At 39.9% G+C, this 18,473-nt stretch overlaps 1 protein-coding gene across 1 annotated transcript; it reads left to right on the top strand.

The window, feature by feature from the left end:
* The first annotated feature begins 518 nt into the window (after nt 1–518).
* gja1b (gap junction protein alpha 1b) lies at nt 519–12,069 on the top strand. The gene is made up of 2 exons (XM_072251586.1): nt 519–681; nt 8,873–12,069. The coding sequence occupies exon 2, from the start codon at nt 8,889–8,891 to the stop codon at nt 10,035–10,037; it is 1,149 nt and encodes a 382-aa protein (XP_072107687.1). The 5' UTR covers nt 519–681; nt 8,873–8,888; the 3' UTR covers nt 10,038–12,069.
* Nucleotides 12,070–18,473: the final 6,404 nt, after the last annotated feature.

Genomic DNA, 18,473 nt, shown 5'->3' with positions numbered 1-18,473 from the left:
AGTTCCTCATCTGCACGTGAAAAATCTGCAGATGCTGGAAATCTGAGCAACACACACAAAATGCGGGAGCAACTTGTCAGGTCAGGCAGCATCTATGGCAAAGCCTACAGTCGCACCTGCCGAAGGGTCTCGGCCCGAAACGTCGACTGTACTCTTTTCCATAGATGTTGCCTGGCTTGCTGAGTTCCTCCAGCATTTTGTGTGTGCAGCTGAGTTCCTCTAACATTTTGTGTATGTCACTTTAAATATGAATTGAGTTTAATATAATATTAACGTTTAGTTTTGCAAAACAGAACTTCTAACGGCTTGCACTGCAGACCTTATTGGCCACACCGGCAATAATACTGCATAAAGAATGAAGGTTGTATTTGACACAGGCGGCGCACACAACAGTGGTTACCACGGCCAATTCCGGGACGAGCCGTGAGTCCAAGTGACAATCGGCCGACGAATCTTGAAAGTTTCAAGTAATTGTCGAAACCCGTGACGTCAGTGTCAGATGACTCAAAACTTTCTTTTAAGCTAAAAGGGCTTTAAATCGCCCAGCACTCATTGTTCGTGCTGGAGAAAAGATCCTTCTTCACCTAGAAGTAGACCAACAGTCAACTATCTGACTATTTTTGTTCTGTTTAAATTAATCTGCCTGAGTCATCGCACAGAACTTCTCCCGAGACTTTGGTGGTAAGTTGTGAAAGTATTTTTTTTAAAAAGCGAGCTGCTGGAGTTTAACTTCGCCGTAGCATACACACACTGTTCGATTTAAAGTGATACTGTGCTTTTCAAAATATAACAAAAACTGAGTTACCAATCAGCTGCTAAATGAATATTGAAGGTGAAAGTACAGCTTACTGTATAGGATCTTCCCACATCTAACGGGTGAACGCATCTCAATTCAGACAGCGAGTCTTCCCACAAACTTTACAGAATTTAATCAAGATTTACAATCTCAAATACAAATATCTGAGAATATCTACATTTGATAAATATGATGGATGTCTTCGTTCATTAAATAATACTTTAATTTTATTAAGCATGTGCACGAACTGAACCAGATACTTTTAACTTCATTTCGTGAAGTCAATATGCAAACTTTAAAGAGGCGTCTTACCTAACTTTATATATGCGGGAGGTATTTAGTTTGAAACGTACAGCTACTGGCCTTATCGTAACCTATAGCCACGTTCCCTTCTCCCGATACCTTCGAAAAGTAAAGATCGATGTGAAATGTCCCACGTTTCCGTTGTACTGATATGAGGCGCGTGTTCTCTGGCTCCCAACGAACAGCTGCTTTGTATTTCAGCAAAGCCACAGATTCAAAACTGGAAATTTTATTTTCATAGAATTGATATGCGCGTGTTTAAGAAGTATGATGTTCACGAGGATAGACAAAATAGCCACGGATAGACAAAATAGCCAGAGTTCATATTGGTCCAATTCAGTTTATTTTATTAACTTCATATTAGATGACGAAACTATAATATAAAAAAATATAGAACATGTTGTCAGGTAGGCCATGGGAGAGTTAACGTGAACAATCTTCATAATAATAGACCTCGTTGACTTGCCTTCAAATTCCAATACAGGGGTTGTCGGCGAAGAGAGAGACTTCACCCAGTTTCAGGTGTTGATTGTAGAATAGCATTTTGCTTTCAAAAATATGATGTCATTGGGATGTTCTATGAATTCACAGTTTAAAACACCATTTATTGAATAAGATTACTTTGTGTATTTTACATTGCTGTTGTGTAGAATGAAAGCCTTTGATCATTGGATAATGGAACCAATTCTTGGATGTGACGATTATTGAGTACATTTGGAGCAATATTTGGCTAACCTCTGCTTTAGGAGCAAGCACCCACTTACAATTTTAAAATAAATTCACCAAAGTATGTAAATAATTAACATAAAATTGTTCTTATTTAATCAATAGAGCTTGAGCCCTCTTTACAAGAGATCTTGTCATTCTCTTTCAAGAACTGTTTTGTGCAGAGTGATCATCATATCAGTATTAGAGTATTAATGCACTCAGGATCCAAATCTTTCTGTCGCTTGACGGCCGTTTCACATTAGACCTGTGCTTTTCTATTATGCTTTAAAGCTTTGACAAATTTAGGAAGAGATACTTGGATGTCAAAAAAAAGAGGGAAGATAAAATCTTTAAATGTCTTTCTTCAAGGTTACATTAGTAAAAGTTTTCATGGTCAGTTGTTAGAAGTAGTGAAAGTATACTAAGTGTATTTTGCAATTCCTTTGATTAAGAACATGGTATTTATATGATGGACGTGCTGACCATCATGACAGACAACTTTATAATGGTGACACACTTTCTACCATGATCTTTCTACATTTTTGACCTCAGCCAAAAGACTTAGTCAGTTTGGCACTTCACGGTTGCTGTGCATGAATCATAAATAACTTACATTTCTTCCAGAAAAGAAAATCTAGCAACAGCCCTTCCTGACCATACTGTTTTCTCCTTTACATCATAAGATGTGATTATTAATGTTTCTTTAACTTGTGTTTGCCTGTTGAACTCATTCTTTTAGGAACCAATGTGACTGTTGCAGCTTCTGAAATCTGAATCTGTTTGTTTCAAGTACACGTCTTCATTTACATTAGTCTACATAACCGTCTCGGAAACAATATCTGTAGTTAAACATAGATAGGTACTTTATTGATCCCAAAGGAAATTACAGCGTCACAATAGCATTACAAGTGCACAGATATAAATTAGAAGAGAAGTAGAAAGAAAGAATAAGTTACCTTGAACAGTTTAACATTCTACAGGTTGACTCATTATAGAGCCTAATGGCCGAGGGTAAGAATGACTTTGTATAGCACTCTTTGGAGCAGTACAGTTGTTTTAGTCTATTACTAAAAGATTGAGTCCTGGTTTAATTTCAGCATACATTGTCTATCATAAAGTATAGGAACATGGAGAGTCTAGAATCAAAGTGCACAGCCTCAGAATAGAAGGACATCCCTTTAGAACAGAGATAAGGAGGAATTTCTTTAGCCAGACAATGATGAGTTTGTGGAATTCTTTGCCACAGATGGCTATGCAGGTCAAGTTATTAAGTATATTTAAAGTGGAGGTTGATAAGTTCTTGATCAGTAAGTGTGTCAAAGGTTATGGGAGAAGGCAGAAGAATGGGGTTGATGGGGATAATAAATCAGCCATGATGGAATGGGATAGTTGACCTGATGGGCTGAAGGGCCTAATTCTGGCCCTGTGACTTATGGCCTTAATTTATTTTTCCCTTTGAGATACAGTGTGGAGTACACCCTATTAGTGCTTTGAGCCACACCACCCAGCAATTCCTGAATTTAATGCCAGTCTAATCACAAGGCAATTTACAATGACCAATCAACTTACCAACTGACATGCCTTTGGACTGTGGGAGGAAACTGGAGCACCCGGAGGAAACCCACATGGTCATGAAGAGAATGTACAAAAGTGGGAATTGAACCCTGGTCACCTGTACTGTAAAGCATTGTGATAACTATTACCCTACCGGGTCTTGCATCAGTATTGCTTATTGTACCATTTTCATGCCAACCAGTCAATTTTATTTCATTTCCTATATAACTTAATAAGTAGACAATTGCTATTCTGCTGGTTCATTTGATAAATGACAAATCATGGTTTTGAGTTGAGATAGCTGATCTTGGTTGCCCTGTTGGCAAGTGATGAAAATGGTACTGTTTCAAAACTGTCAGCCGGAAAGTAGAATGAGGCAGGGCTCCCACTACTGATGCTGTTGTCCATACTTTCAAACATGACACTTAGTGTTGATTTCACACTATCAAAAGGTTTAGCAGATTTGCTTTTTATGCTACCAATGAAAAACTGACTATCTGAATGCAACAGTCTAATCTAGTAATTAAATAGTCAGATTCAACAGGAAGCACACTGTTTATGTATGGTACACCAGTAGCAGCTCCAGAATAAAGCAATCCTAATTTATGAACTTATATGCACCCTCAATCCACAACATGTGAATCAATCCCAAAAATATTCTCAGTGAGTCAAAGCTGGTACATTTACCATGATAAAGCTGGGTTATCTAAAATATTTTAAGCAATAACTTGTTCCATTGCACAATTTCTCAGTCTTATCAATGTTCTGTTTGCTACCAGTTTTTTAAAATCAAAATCTGAGGATGGATTACTGCAATTTGTCTGCATATCTAACATTTATGACTGTAACATAAATGGTAACTAGGCATTTGAGGTTGGAAGTTCTGGATCATCATTTGCAGTCATTGTAAAAGAAATGATATAAATAAAATTGCCATTCATGCTTCACTTAGACCAGTAAAACATTATAATTTTATTTGTGAACTTAAATTATTTTTAAGTTTATTTAATTTTTCCTGAAATCTTTATGCCTCTTTTCTGGAGTTGTTGTTCTCATGCACTTTCTCATTTATATACCTCACCCAAATGTTCTTTTCATGAAGGTGAATAGCAGTCAGTCATTCAACCATTGAGGGGAGAGAAGCATATTCAGCTGAATCTCATTTCTATTTCTATCCCTCCCTGTGGTGATCAGACATTCCTCCCTCATACAGAGAGCTAAAGTATCCACTAATCTAGTCGCTATGAGATGGAAGGGTTGATAGATGGTTCATGAATTCCATGAGTTGATAAGGAAAGACTTCATGACTTTGCCCAGCTTCTTGGAAAAGTATCTAACCTTTTGACTGCTAATGCAATATAAGCTACTTGTTTTCTTTAAAACAAATACCTCATAATTATGATATTCTTATCTGCTGTAAATAAAACAAGTGAATAATTTCAAATGCTCTGCCTACCCTGACACCAGTCTAATGCTAATGTAGACTTGTAAGGTCATACTACATGGAAACAGACCCATTGGACCCTTGAGTCTGTGCCAACCACTCATTTATGCTCTTTCCTCATTAATCCCATTGTTTTATTCTTCTTGGAGTCTCATGAATTCCTGTTTCCTCCCTCCCCACCCCACCACACCCCAGATTAGGCCACTCATCTACATATTAGGGTGCCACAGTAGCACAGTGGTTGGTGCAATGCGATCACATCTTGGGGTTTCGGGATTCGGAATTCAGAATTCAATTTGGGCATCCTCAGTAGGAAAGTTTCTACGTTCTCCCTGTGACTGTGTGGGTTTCCTCCAGGTGCTCTGGTTTTCTCCCACAGTCTGAAGACGTACTGGCTGGTAGGTAAGTTGTCCTGTGATCATGGGACTCTCCATTGTTCAGGGTTGACCATGGATATTGCGTCCTAGCTGTCTACATGATGCATAAACTGCTACACGAGGCAAGGCAGTATGATATGGAGAGTGAGTTGTTGTTCATGCAGTAGGCTCCCCATCTCCACGCAGCTGATGAATAAAAAGAAGTTACCGAGACCAATACAGTTTGGCACCAGAGGCATCACAGAAGCTGCCAGTCAGTGTTGAGCTCAACATAGGACTGCCTTAGGGACCTCAGCTCTGGATTTCTCCTTGAGGTTTACTTTCAAAACCTTTCTCATAAGTGAGCATAGCTGCAAGGCACCAGAGTTATGGGATCAGAGTTTTCCTCCTAGATAAACTGCCAACCATGGCTGACAAGCCCCATACGCTGGAAGCGACTAGTTTTAAGGCACCAGGAATGTGACTTTGGCTCTTCTCCTGTCAATAGAAATAGTTCAGCTGCAGTCAGTAGCTAAGCCACACGTGAAGACCAGGAGCTGGATTTGGTTGTCAAAGGCTATTTGAGATGCACACCACTTATAGATGGTGGGAGCTTATCCCGACAACCTCCCCCAGCTATTGCCAACCTTGAGGAACTCTGTGATTAGCCCAGGGTTAAATGAGTGGGTCACTGGGTGGTGCGGCTTGTTGGGTTGGAAGGGCCTGTACTGCACTGTATCGCTAGATAAAATGAATAAATTTACAGTGGACAATTAAACTACCAGTTTGCATGAGGTTGAGATGTGTGAGGAAATCAGAGCACCAGGATGAAACGAGGGAGAATCTTTAATTTCTCTACAGGCAATACCCGAGGTCTCCGGTGCAGTAAGGCAATGGCTCTACCTGCTGCTGCTCTGCCAAATGGAAATCAGCCCCAAATACCTTTAGAACAACTTTTCTTTTTTTATTAAGAAATCAATATATATTATTTATTTATAGTTACTACTTATTCCGTGAACTTGTTTATATTCAAAGCGTGGCCCATGCATGAAAGTCTGATTGTTTTCAAACGAATGCCACGGCTCTGGTGATTGATGTGCTGGTTTAAATGCTAATAGGCTTTTATAATCAACCAGCAAGGGAAATCACAGGACGAGATCTTTTCTTCCCATTTTAGCAGGTGGATTAGTGCCTGTTACAAAATTATCTGTTAAAGTTCAAAGTAATAACCATTTAACTGTCCTCTGACATGCCCTTGCAAGCCATTCAGCTGAATTACCCTCAAACCATTACCCTCAGATAGGATGGAGCACCCAGAGTGACTTGAGCATAGGGTTCAACAAAGACAAATGCTCCCACTAAAGTTGTTCCCACTACTATCTAAGGAGCCACCAACTTTGGAGGAGCTGTCCATCATGCCAGCTATTGAATAATCTGACATAGTTATGCTCATAGAATGTCCCCAATAATCCTTCATCTTTCCACAAAAAGGGCAGGCCCGTCAGAGCTGGGGCACAGGGATCAGGAAAGGTCCTGGGAGTGCTCAGAATTGACCCGTAATGCCATGAAGTCTCATAGCATGAGGCCAAATGGAGACAAGTGAAGTGTTCACCGTGTGTGTTAACAGCAGCACAAGTGGATAGGTTAGCAAAGAAGGCAAATGGCATGCCCGTCAACACCTGTTAGGGCATTCCGTTGGCAAGTCATGTTGCAGCTATATTATACGTGGGCCGCATTTGGAGAATTATTTGCAGTTCTGGTCATCACATTACAGGAAGGATGTGGAGGCTTTGGAGACAGTGCAGAAGAGGTTCACTGGATGTTTCCTAGATTGGGAATGCTTTAGCTATAATGCAAGGTTGGACAAATTTGGATTATTTTCTCTGGAGGCTGACGGGTGACCAATTAGTGTAAAAATAAATGTATGACTGGCAAAGATAAGATGGATGGTTAGAGTCCTTTTCCAAGAGTCGACATGCCAAATATTAAAGGTTATAGCTTTCGGGTGAGTGGGGGAAAGTCTAAAGGGACCTACAAGGGAAGTTTTTTTTTGCACTGAAGCCTATGTGCCTGGAACATGCTGCCAGCAGAATTATTAGAAATAAATACAATAGTGATGTTTCTGAAGCATTTACACCAGGGGTTCCCAAACTTTTTTTATCCCATGAGTCCCTATCAATATCCCAAGGGGTCCCTGAACCTCAGGATGGGAATCCCTGATTTAGACAGACAAATAACCAGGAAGGGAATAGAGGAATGTCATGATCCCTCATTAGTTCTGATGAAGGGTCTCGGCTTGAAACATTGATTCTATTTCTCTCCATAGATGCTGCCTGACCTGCTGATTTTCTCCAGCAATATGAATGTGTTAGAGGGATGTGAATCTTGTAGAAATAGATGAGTTGAGTTTAGATTGACATCATAGTCCTCACAGACATCATGTTCCTTGACCTAAATCTTGTTTGCCAGTTACTTCAGTGCTTACATTGCATCTTGGTTAACCAAGATCTCCACTTTAACATTCTACCCTTTGCTTCTGGGTGGCAGGGTGGAGATACATCGCTACTAACGGAGGTGTAAGGTGCTCCTTCACGCCTTCTCTCTGATAGCCTACAGGTCATCATTGAGCAAGGTGTAGTACCTGGTTTGCACCCCCCTCCATTGCCGATCAGGGCCGCATGAAGCCATGGGAGTAGGTGGTGGATGGTCGTATGAGCAGCCGGTGCATATTACAAGTCCTGGTTATGTGACCACTGAGCCAGTCAGACAGTCTCTGAAGAGTATTGATAATGGCTGGGGTCACCAATCTTGTAAAAACACCGCCCAGAAGAAGGCAATGGCAAACCACTTCTGTAGAAAGATTTGCCAAGAAGAATCATGTTTATGGAGACCATGATGCCCATGTCATACAACACAGTACATAATAATGATCATTCTTTGCTTTCAGCTTCTTCCATGGCCTTGCCCTCTCCTTCTTTGTAATCTCTTCTAACTGTAAAATTCACTTAAGTGTTTGCAATGTTCCACTTCTGGCCTCTTCATCATCCCTTGATTTAAGTGCTCTACCTTTAGTGGCCTTCCTAGTGGAATTTATTGCCACAGGCAGCTGTGGAAGTGAAGTTACTGGCTATATTTAGGCAGAAGTTGATAGATTCTTGATTAGTCTGGGTATGAAGAGATAAGGGGAGAATGTAGGAAATTGAGGCTGAGAGGGAAAATGGATCAGTGATGATGAAATAGCGGAGCAGACTCAATGGGCCAAATGGCCTAATTCTGCTCCTATTTCTTGTGGTCTTATTGCCATCTTTTCCTCATATCCACTATTTTCTCCTTCTATGTGTGTTTTAAGCATGTCTTTTACCAAGCATTTAGTCAACAGCTTTAGTTTATCTTGCACTTTAAAACATTAGTTTATTTGATTTTAAAGAATTAGTCTATATAACTTTAAATATATTGAGTGTATTTTAATGCTATAGTGTATTAGATCAGCTGTGTAGATGAAATATTATTGATCTGCATAGCTCAATAATTCTAGATTGATTCTAGACATCTTTTTTAGACCATAGCACTATTGAAGATCTGGCAGTGGATATCCTTCTGAGAGCATAATTAAAGGAAGCATATCAATTTAAAATAAGCTATACTTTAAAATGAACTAAAACTTCTGGCAAATTTAAATCTGCTGACTCGAATTTTCTCTTATTTTCATAGACAAATCTAAAGCAAGATGGGTGACTGGAGTGCACTTGGAAAACTATTGGATAAAGCACAGTCGCATTTGACTCCAGGAGGTAAAATATGGCTCACGGTACTCTTCATCTTCCGCCTCCTGGTGCTGGGCACCGCGGTGGAATCTGCCTGGAGTGATGAGCAATCTGCGTTCAAATGCAACACATTGCAACCAGGTTGCGACAACGTTTGCTATGACAAATCCTTTCCTATATCCCACATTCGACTCTGGGTCCTCCAGATTATTTTTGTATCAACGCCCACTTTGGTCTATTTGGCCCATGTGTTCCTCATCTCTCATAAAGAGAAAAAAATAACTAAGAAGGAAAAACAATTAAAGGCACTCCAAGAAGAAGGTGAAGATGTTGGCCTGCCCTTGAAGCAATTAGAACTAAAGAAAATTAAGTATGGCGTGGAGGAGCAGGGCAAAATTAAAATTAAAGGATCTCTCTTGCACACTTATGCTGTCAGTATAATCTTTAAGGTCATTTTTGAAATCACTTTTATATTAATTCAGTGGTGCATTTACGGTTTCAAATTCATGCTGGATGCTATTTACACCTGTGAGAGGTACCCATGCCCACACAAAGTAGACTGCTTCCTGTCACGACCCACAGAGAAGACGATTTTTATCATATTTATGTTGGTGGTATCTGTTATCTCAGCAATGCTGAATATAGCAGAGCTCTTCTACATCGTCTTCAAAAATTTAGCTGATCGTGTCAAGCAGAATAGTCACTTATTTCAGGGCACTCAAAAAATGGGCTTGAATCCTCTCAAAGACTCTGCCTCATCAAAGTATGCCTACTACAATGGGTGCTCCCCGCCATCTGCTCCCATGTCCCCTCCTGGATACAAGCTTGCTACTGGGGACAGGAACATGTCCTCCTGCAGAAACTACAACAAGCAAGCAAATGAACAGAACTGGGCAAATTATAGCACAGAGCAGAACCGGATTGGCCAGGCTGGTAGCACCATTTCCAACTGCCATGCACAGGCATTTGACTACCAAGGTGAACATCCAGCCATGCAAAAGCTATCATCTGTGACGGAGTTGCAACCAGTGGGGCTCACGGAACAGAGGCCTCCCAGTAGAACCAGCAGTAGAGGGAGCAGTAGGCCTCGACCAGATGACCTTGAGGTCTAATCCAGCCTATTATTTCAGACACTGCCTCATTTCTACAGTCTTGAGTAGATACACTTTTTTTTTTGGTTCTGGATATGCTTCCAGATGTTGGTACCTAGTAGTTTTGAGGTGTACACAATATCAACTAACAGTTCAGTGGTATTACCTTTTTAAGTAGGACCACACTAAAGCACAACAGAAATCATGCGTTTGAGGACATTCACTCCTGTAAAATCATTTAACAAAAGCCCCACTGAAAATGTTAAAGAAATCCTTAAAATGAAGAAACTTAACCGATGTTATGCAATTTCTTGCCATACTCTTGCATATCACCAAAGTATTCCTTCTTAACTATTAAAGAATTTGACTTTGCATCAGTGATTTAAGCCCAGTAATAATATTCCAAGATACTACCCTGCACAATGATGTTTTTCTCCATTCTGGTTGAAGTAATTCCTTTGTAGCACCAGTAAGACTCAAAATTCCATTCTCAGTATCAAAATAATTTGGAATAAAAAAAATTACATTGCAGAGTTTACAGAAATTGATGATTTGTTCATGTGTATCAGATTCCTTGCTCTGCACTTGAAATTATTTATCCATTGTACAATTTCATATTTCTTGACTAATGAATATTTGGTATTTTTTATCGCAAGTTTGTGTCAAATTGATTTAGCAGTACTATGTTCATGACTGACATTGTTCATTAAATAAAGACTGTTTCATTGAATAAAGAATAATTTCATATAATTAATCTTTAAACTAATTGGGAGAACTTTAAAAGACACAAGATGTTTGTACAATTAGTATTACACATATTAAAATATATATTGGCACAGATTTATAATGTAATAGTCAAACTATTAACTTTTTATTCATCCAATCTTACTTCAGGCAGAATGAGTGGACAGTAAAAATAAAAAAAAAGTTGGGATTGGGTGTTTCAGAAAAGGTCTATAGTGATATATTCCCAAGGAGCCTAATTGGTGTTTGTTTCTTTAAGTATCTGTGCAAATATGGTATGGCTAATTTTGTTGTTTTAATTGTGTAATATGAATTATCCATGGAATGGACCATGGCTTGTTTGAGAACGATAAGAATGATTGTGAGTTTTATATTAAGCAATAGCAACTTGATCCTTTGTGTGAATGAAATTTTAAAACTATTTAATCATTGGGGTGATAGCATTAACTGTACTGTTTGAGTACTTTTGAGGTGATGTTATCAGTAGTAGGAGAAACTTATAGTCAATGTGCTTAGTGCTGGACTAATATTTAGTCAATAAGTAATAAAGGTATTCGCCACTATAGAATCACAAATATCCACATTCACCAATACATTTTTATTTGGATCTTTTGAATATCACATACTATAATATCACGTAAGCAGTTCTAAAACTACCGATTCAGTGGTTTGACTTGGCCTTCATGCATCCAAGTTTCGTTTATTACTTTAGCTATATTGGCGTTTGCACTGAAGTTTTATACTTGCTTAGAATGCACAATGACACAGAAAGATGTTACAAGTTGTCAAGTAGTATGCATGGAACTAATTTATTTTGCAAAAACAATCGTGTCTCATTTAATAACATATCCAGATTACTTTAAATAAAAACCTATCCACAGATGGATCAATTTTCAGTTGAATTTATGTTCAATGGTGATTGTAAGAATGTTCCCAAATTTTGTGACCATTCCATAAATAACTGAGAAGTCTGTTCTGTGATCAGTTGTTGTCTAATATCTATTTCCATTGTCTGGTGCATCTCTATGAGGGAGATCGTGGTGAGATTTGTAAACACTTTTGGGGAGGGATTTAAAGCCAAGATTTATCCACAAAGAAAATTACTTGAAGCAGTGATGTTCCCTTTAGCCATATCTATTATAAAATGCTTATGTTGTTTTTAATTTCTCATTTACATTCCATGTTAAATCACTGTCAACAAACCCACTTGTACTGAGATAAATGTAATTATTGTTACCACATGTGAACAATCTCTTGTTTATTAAAACCCGATAACTTAAACAATAAAGTGACATTTTCCTTAACAGAATTTTGTCAATTTTTTTCGAGAGTGTTCTTCATGTTTAATTCTTAAGGATGCCAGAAGTTTTTGGAACCTTTTTTTTTCTGTATGGATGATATTGCTGGATTCAAACTATTTTCACCTCCATGTGATAAGACATGAGACATAGGAACAGAATTAGGCCACTCAGCCCATCGAATCTGTGATCTGGTTTATTAACATTTTACATGCTCTTTTCAGCTGCTGCTGCTTAGGATAAATTCTGGTTTAAAAGCAATATAGCTCCCAGGAGTTCATTTTTTGCCTTGTGGCTCTATGGAAGGATGTTTGTAGGTGCAAACATTCATTTGCGATTATTCCAGGTATTATAAAGAGGAAATTAAACACAAAAAAATGACAAAATAGAGGAAGTGCTGTTCTTCAAAATTAATGTGGCATTTTGATTAAATGGTGTTGTAAGAAAAAAGAATAATTTTGCTTTTAAGTATTTAACTATTGTGTTGGCGCGTGGCCAAATGGTTAAGGCGTCGGTCTAGTGATTTGAAGGTCGCTAGTTTGAGCCTTGGCTGAGGCTGTGTGTGTGTCCTTGAGCAAGGCACTTAACCACATATTGCTCTGTGACGACACCGATGCCAAGCTGTATGGGTCCTAATGCCCTTCCCTTGGACAACATCGGTGGCGTGGAGAGGGGAGACTTGCAGCATAGGCAACTGCCGGTCTTCCATACAACCTTGCCCAGGCCTGCGTCCTGGAAACCTTCCAAGGCGCAAATCCATGGTCTCATGAGACTAACGGATGCCTATACATTTAAATATTAAGGCAAAGACATAGTCTCCCTAAAAAATTTTATTTGATTATTAAAGGCACACCTGCTTCATTTATTCTAGCGCAATTTTTTAAAATGCAAAAATACAGAAGTGTGTAACAAGTTGCCAAGCAAGGGAACATGCTTTAAATATAGTCCGCAGGTTACTGACTCCTGACTTCTGGACAACCCTAAATACAAACAATCTTCAATAATATTAAAGTGAAAAGTGTGACAAGTAGTCAGATAGAGGGGAGCACCCCTGTGGCTGTACCCCTCAACAATAAGTACTCCATTTTGAGTATTGTTGGAGGGGAAGAGATACCTGGGGGAAGCAAACTGCTGCCGTGCCTCTGGCACTGAGTCTGGCCCTGTGGCTCAGAAGGGTAAGGAACAGATGAGAATGGCAGCATAAATAGGGGACTCTATAGGCAGGGGACAGATAGGAGATTCTGTGGACGCAAAAAGGAAACAAAGATGGTATTTTGCCTCTCAGATGCCAGGGTCTGTGATGGTTCTGCACACATCCACAGCTGGAAGGGGAGGGTAAGCAGCCAGAAGTCATGGTATGTATTGGTACCAACGACATGGGTAGAAAAAGGGAGGAGGTCCTGAAAAATGAATACAGAGAGTTGGGAAAGAAGCTGAAAAACAGGACTTCAAGGGTAGTAATCTCAGGGTTGCTGCCTGTGCCACGTGACAGTGAGGATAGGAATGGAATGAGGTGGCAGATAAATATGTGGCTGAAGAATTGGAGCAGGGGGCTGGCATTCAGGCTTCTGGATAAATGAGACTTCTTCTGGGCCAGGTGTGACCTGTACAAAAGAGATGGGTTGCACTTGAATCAGAGGTGGACCAATATTCTTGCAGGCAGGTTTACTAGAGCTGTTGGGAATGATTTAAACTAATATGACAGGGGGGATGGAAGCCAGTATGATAGAGCTGAGGGTGAGCCAGCAGGTTTACAAGTGGATGATGGGTGTAACATGAATGTAAGGAAGAACAAGCCAATGATTGGGTACAAATGCAGACAGAGCAGAGTTAATTTGTACCACAGAGGCAACATTCAATAGGGTGAAGAATGCACGACTGAAGGTACTGTGTTTAAATGCACATAGCATTCAGAGCAAGGTGGATGAACTCGTGGCACAATTAGAGATCGGTTGGTATGACGTTATGGGCATCACTGAGCCATAGCTGAAAGAAGGCTATAGTTGGGAGCTTAACATCAAAGGATATACTTTGTGTCAAAAGGTTAGGCAGGAAGGCATAGGTGGGTGGTGTGACTCTGTTGGTAAGAGATGGAATTACATCTTTAGAAAGAGGTGACGTAGAGTCAGAGAATGTTGAATCTTTGTGGATGGAGTTAAGAAACTCCAAGGGTGGAAAAAAAAAACCATTATGGGAATCATATATAGGCCCCCAAATAATAGCCAAGATGTGGATTGAGATTGCAGAGGGAGCTGGAAAAGAAACATAATAAAGTAATGACACAATTGTATTGGGGACCTTCAATATGCAAAGGGGATTGGAAAAATCAGTTTAGTGTTGAATCGCAAGAGAGGGAACTTGCTGAATGCCTAAAAGATGGCTTTTTAGAGCAGCTTGTGCTTGAGTCAACTAGGGGAAAGGCCATCTTAGACTGGGTGTAATTACTCAGATCTTATTAGGGAGCTTAATGTAAAGGAACCCTTAGGAAGCAGTGATCATGATATAATTGAATTCATAATGCAATTTGAGAGGGAGAAACGTGAGTCACAAGTATCAGTATCGTAATGGAATAAAGGGCATTACAGAAGCATGAGAGAGGACCTTGCCCAGGTGGATTAAAGGAGTATACTGGCAGAGAGGATGGCAGAGCAGCAATGGCTGAAGTTTCTGGGAATAGTTCACAAGACGCGGGTTGGATAAGTCCCACAGAAGAAGTTCTCAAATTGCAGAGTCAGCTATCGTAGTTGAAAAGGGAAGGTAATACTGCATAAAAGCCAAAGAAAGGGCATATAAGGTAGCAAAAGTAAGTGGGAAGTTGGATCAGTGGGAAGCTTTTAAAATCCAACAAAAGGCAAAAAAGCTGTAAGAAGGGAAAAGATGAAATATCAGGGCAAACTAGCAAACAATATAAAGCAGGATATCAAAGTTTTTTCAGTTATATAAAGAGTAAAAGGGAGGTGAAAGTTGATATTGAATCATTGGAAAATGATGCTGGTGAAGGAGTAAAGGGGGAAAAAGATATTGCAGATGAACTTAATGGGTACTTTGCATCATTCTTCACTGTGAAAGACACTAGTAGTGTGCCAATGTCAGGGTGAGTGTTAGGGAGCAGGAGTGAGTGCCATTGCTATTACAAAGGAAAATGTGCTAGGCAAATTCAAAGGTCTTAAGGTGGATAAATCAGCTGGACCAGATGGAGAGGAATTGAAGAGATAATGAATGCATTGATCATGATCTTTCAAGAATCGCTTGATTCCGGCATGGTCCCAGAGGACTTAAACATTGCAAATGTCACTCCAGTCTTTAAGAAGGGCGGAATGCAAAAGAAAGGGAATTATAGGCCAGTTAGCCAAACCTCAGTGGTTGGGAAAGTGTTGGATGATGTTTCGGGGTACTTGGAGATTAAAGATTAAATAAGTCAATGGCAGCATAGTTTCTGTGAAGGGAAATCTTGCCTGACAAATCTGTTAGAGTTCTTCAAGGAAGTAATAAGCAGGGTGGAAAAAGGAGAGGCAGTGGATGACATTTACTTGGATTTTCGGAAAACATTTGATAAGGTGCCACACATGAGGCTGCTTAACAAGATAAGATCCTATGGCATCACAGCAAAGATACTGGCATGGATAGAGGAATGGCTGACAGGCAAGAGTCAGTGATTGGGAATAAAAGGGGCCTTTTCTGGTTGACTGCCAGTGACTAGCGGTGTTCCTCAGGGGTCAGTATTGGGACCGCTGTTTTTCACATTGTTTGTCAACGATTTGGATAATGGAATTGATGGTTTTGTGGCAAAATTTGCGGATGATATGAAGATAGGTGGAGGGATAGGTGGAGGGGTAGGTAGTGCTGAGGAAGCAATGTTAGTGCAGCAGGACTTGGACAAATTGGAAGATGGTAGATGGAATATAGTTTTGGGAAATGTATGATATTGCATTTTTATTATTATCTAAATGGCAAGAAGGTTCAAACCTCTGACATGCAGGGGGACTTAGGAATCCTAATGCAATACTCCCGGAAGGTTAATTTACAGGTTGAGTCTGTGGTAAAGAAGGCAAATGCAATGGAATCGAATATAAAAGCAAGGAGATAATGCTGAGGCTGCACTTGGAGTATTGTCAACAGTTTTGGAAACCGTATCTCAGAAAAGATGTGTTGTCATTGGAGAGAATCCAGAGGAGGTTCAGGAGGATGATTCTGGGAATGAAGGGGTTAACATATGAGGAGCATTTGACACCTTTGGACCTATACTCACTGGAATTTAGAAGAATACATGGGGATCTCATTGAAACCTGCCGAATGTTGAAAGGACTAGTAGTGTGGATGTGGAGAGGATGTTTCCTATAGTGGGGGTATCCAGAACTAGAGGGCACAGCCTAAAATTTGAGGGTCAACCTTTTAGAACAGAGGCAAGGAGGAATTCTTTTAGTCAAGAAGCAGTGAAACTGTGGAATGCTCTGTCGCGGACTGTGGTAGTGGCCAAGTGTGGGGCAGGTGGCAGAGAAGGAATGCCAAATTGAGTGGATGACTTGGGTTCAGACACACCCAGCCCTGAGACACCAGGCAAGGTCATATTATTTCAAGCAATTGGTTTGTTGATCATTACAGAATGTCTCTCTGGTACTTCCTGCTCCTTCCCCTCTCCCTTCCCCTTTCTCCCAACTGTGATTCCCATCTCCCTGCCCCCTTCCCATTCTCAGTCCACAATAGAGCCCATATTAGAATCTAGTTTATTATCACTCACATATGATATGGTTATTTTTGTGTGGCAACCGTACAGTGCAATACATAGAATTACTACAGTACTGTGCAACAGTCTTAGCACCCTAGCTATATAAATGTGCCTAAGACTTTTGTATAGTACTGTATGTGCTTTTGATGTTGTTTATTACCATATCAAGTGATTTTTGTGTATTTTCCAACTTCTGTAAAAATGGAACCCATTTGTTATCAGGGGACAGACTTTATCTTGTATTGATTGGCTTTCTTTATTCAGGCATGGGGACAATATTCTGTGAGACCCAACTGAATTATGGGACAGTTCAGTGATATTTGCCAGGGTCCCTAGAATGCACTCAGTCAACTATGTTGGACAGGCCGAGCACTGGACTTGTGAAGTAAACACTCAGTTCTGAGCCCTGTCATGCAAAGAGGTTACCAGGAGAATTGAAGAAAATATTTAAGGATGTGCTCAGAGGTTCCTTGACGAAATGTAACATCCCCCACTGACTCCTGGAAATCTCTAAGCCACAGCTACTCAGAGTAGAGGAGAAAGAGGAGCATTTGGAATAGTATTATCAGAGAATCATACTGCACAGAAACCCTTCAGCCCATCGTACCTATGCCAATCATGAGGTACCCATCTAATGCCCTTTTTCTAGCACTTGGTCCATAGTCCTCTAATCCCTGGTGATTCAGGATTTTGCTAGATATGTGAAAATCTCCCCCTCCTCACTCTCAGCGATCAATGCAATCCATATTTGAACCACCAACCGGATGGAAAAAAATTCTCCTCATTCCTTCTAGCCCCTTGAACTTTACCTTAAACCTATGCAACTACCTTTAGACAACTCTGCTGTGGGGAAAAGTTTCCTTCCATCTACGCTACATAACCCTCTAATAATTTTGTATGTTCCCTCCCTGACCCCCGCTCAACCTACTGTGCTCCAAGGAAAGCAAATTGACTCTCTCTACATAGATGAAATATTCCATCCAAAGCATTCAACTGTTCTGCTCGATCTCTTCTGCATCCTTACTGACACAAACACATTCTTCCTTTCAGATAGACATGGTGCGGTGGACAGTACGCCAGCTGTGAAATGGGCAGAGGGAGAAATGAGATAAATTTCAGCAGAAGCGGACTAATCACAAATTACATACACATATGGACTGCTATCTGCCCCACCTGTGGAAAGCTGTTGCTGCCCCCACCCTCACATTAGTCCCATTAGTCATCTCAGAGGCAACGAAATTCAGAATTGAAGTAAGTCACATTTGATCTAGAGCAGGGGTTCTTAACCTTTTTTATGCCATGGACCCCACTGGCAGTGTGTTGAAGCCTATAAACCCGTTCCCAGAGTAATACATTTAAATATATAAAATAAAGACATAGGATTACAAAAGAACCCAATTATATTGATATACAGTTATCAAAATAATAAAATAAAACAAATTTCCGTGAACCCCAGGTTACAGCAAGAACCCCTCATCTGGAAGAAAATTCATCGCATGTTTTAGAGAAATAACGTTACACACAGATTGCAATACAGGAGCATATCATTCACAAGCATGTTCACCTTCAGATGACTTTTGATTAGTTGACAATATTAGTTCCAAAAACATAGAAATGAAAAGTTCAAAGTTCACAGTTCAAAATTAAGTTTTATTATTAGAGTACATAGATATCACCACATACAACGCT

This window comes from Mobula birostris, chromosome 2 (assembly GCF_030028105.1).
Source record: "Mobula birostris isolate sMobBir1 chromosome 2, sMobBir1.hap1, whole genome shotgun sequence".
NCBI classification, from domain to species: Eukaryota; Metazoa; Chordata; class Chondrichthyes; order Myliobatiformes; family Myliobatidae; genus Mobula; species Mobula birostris.
Note: the sequence above shows the minus strand (reverse complement) of the source record. Positions and strands in the feature narration are given on the sequence as shown.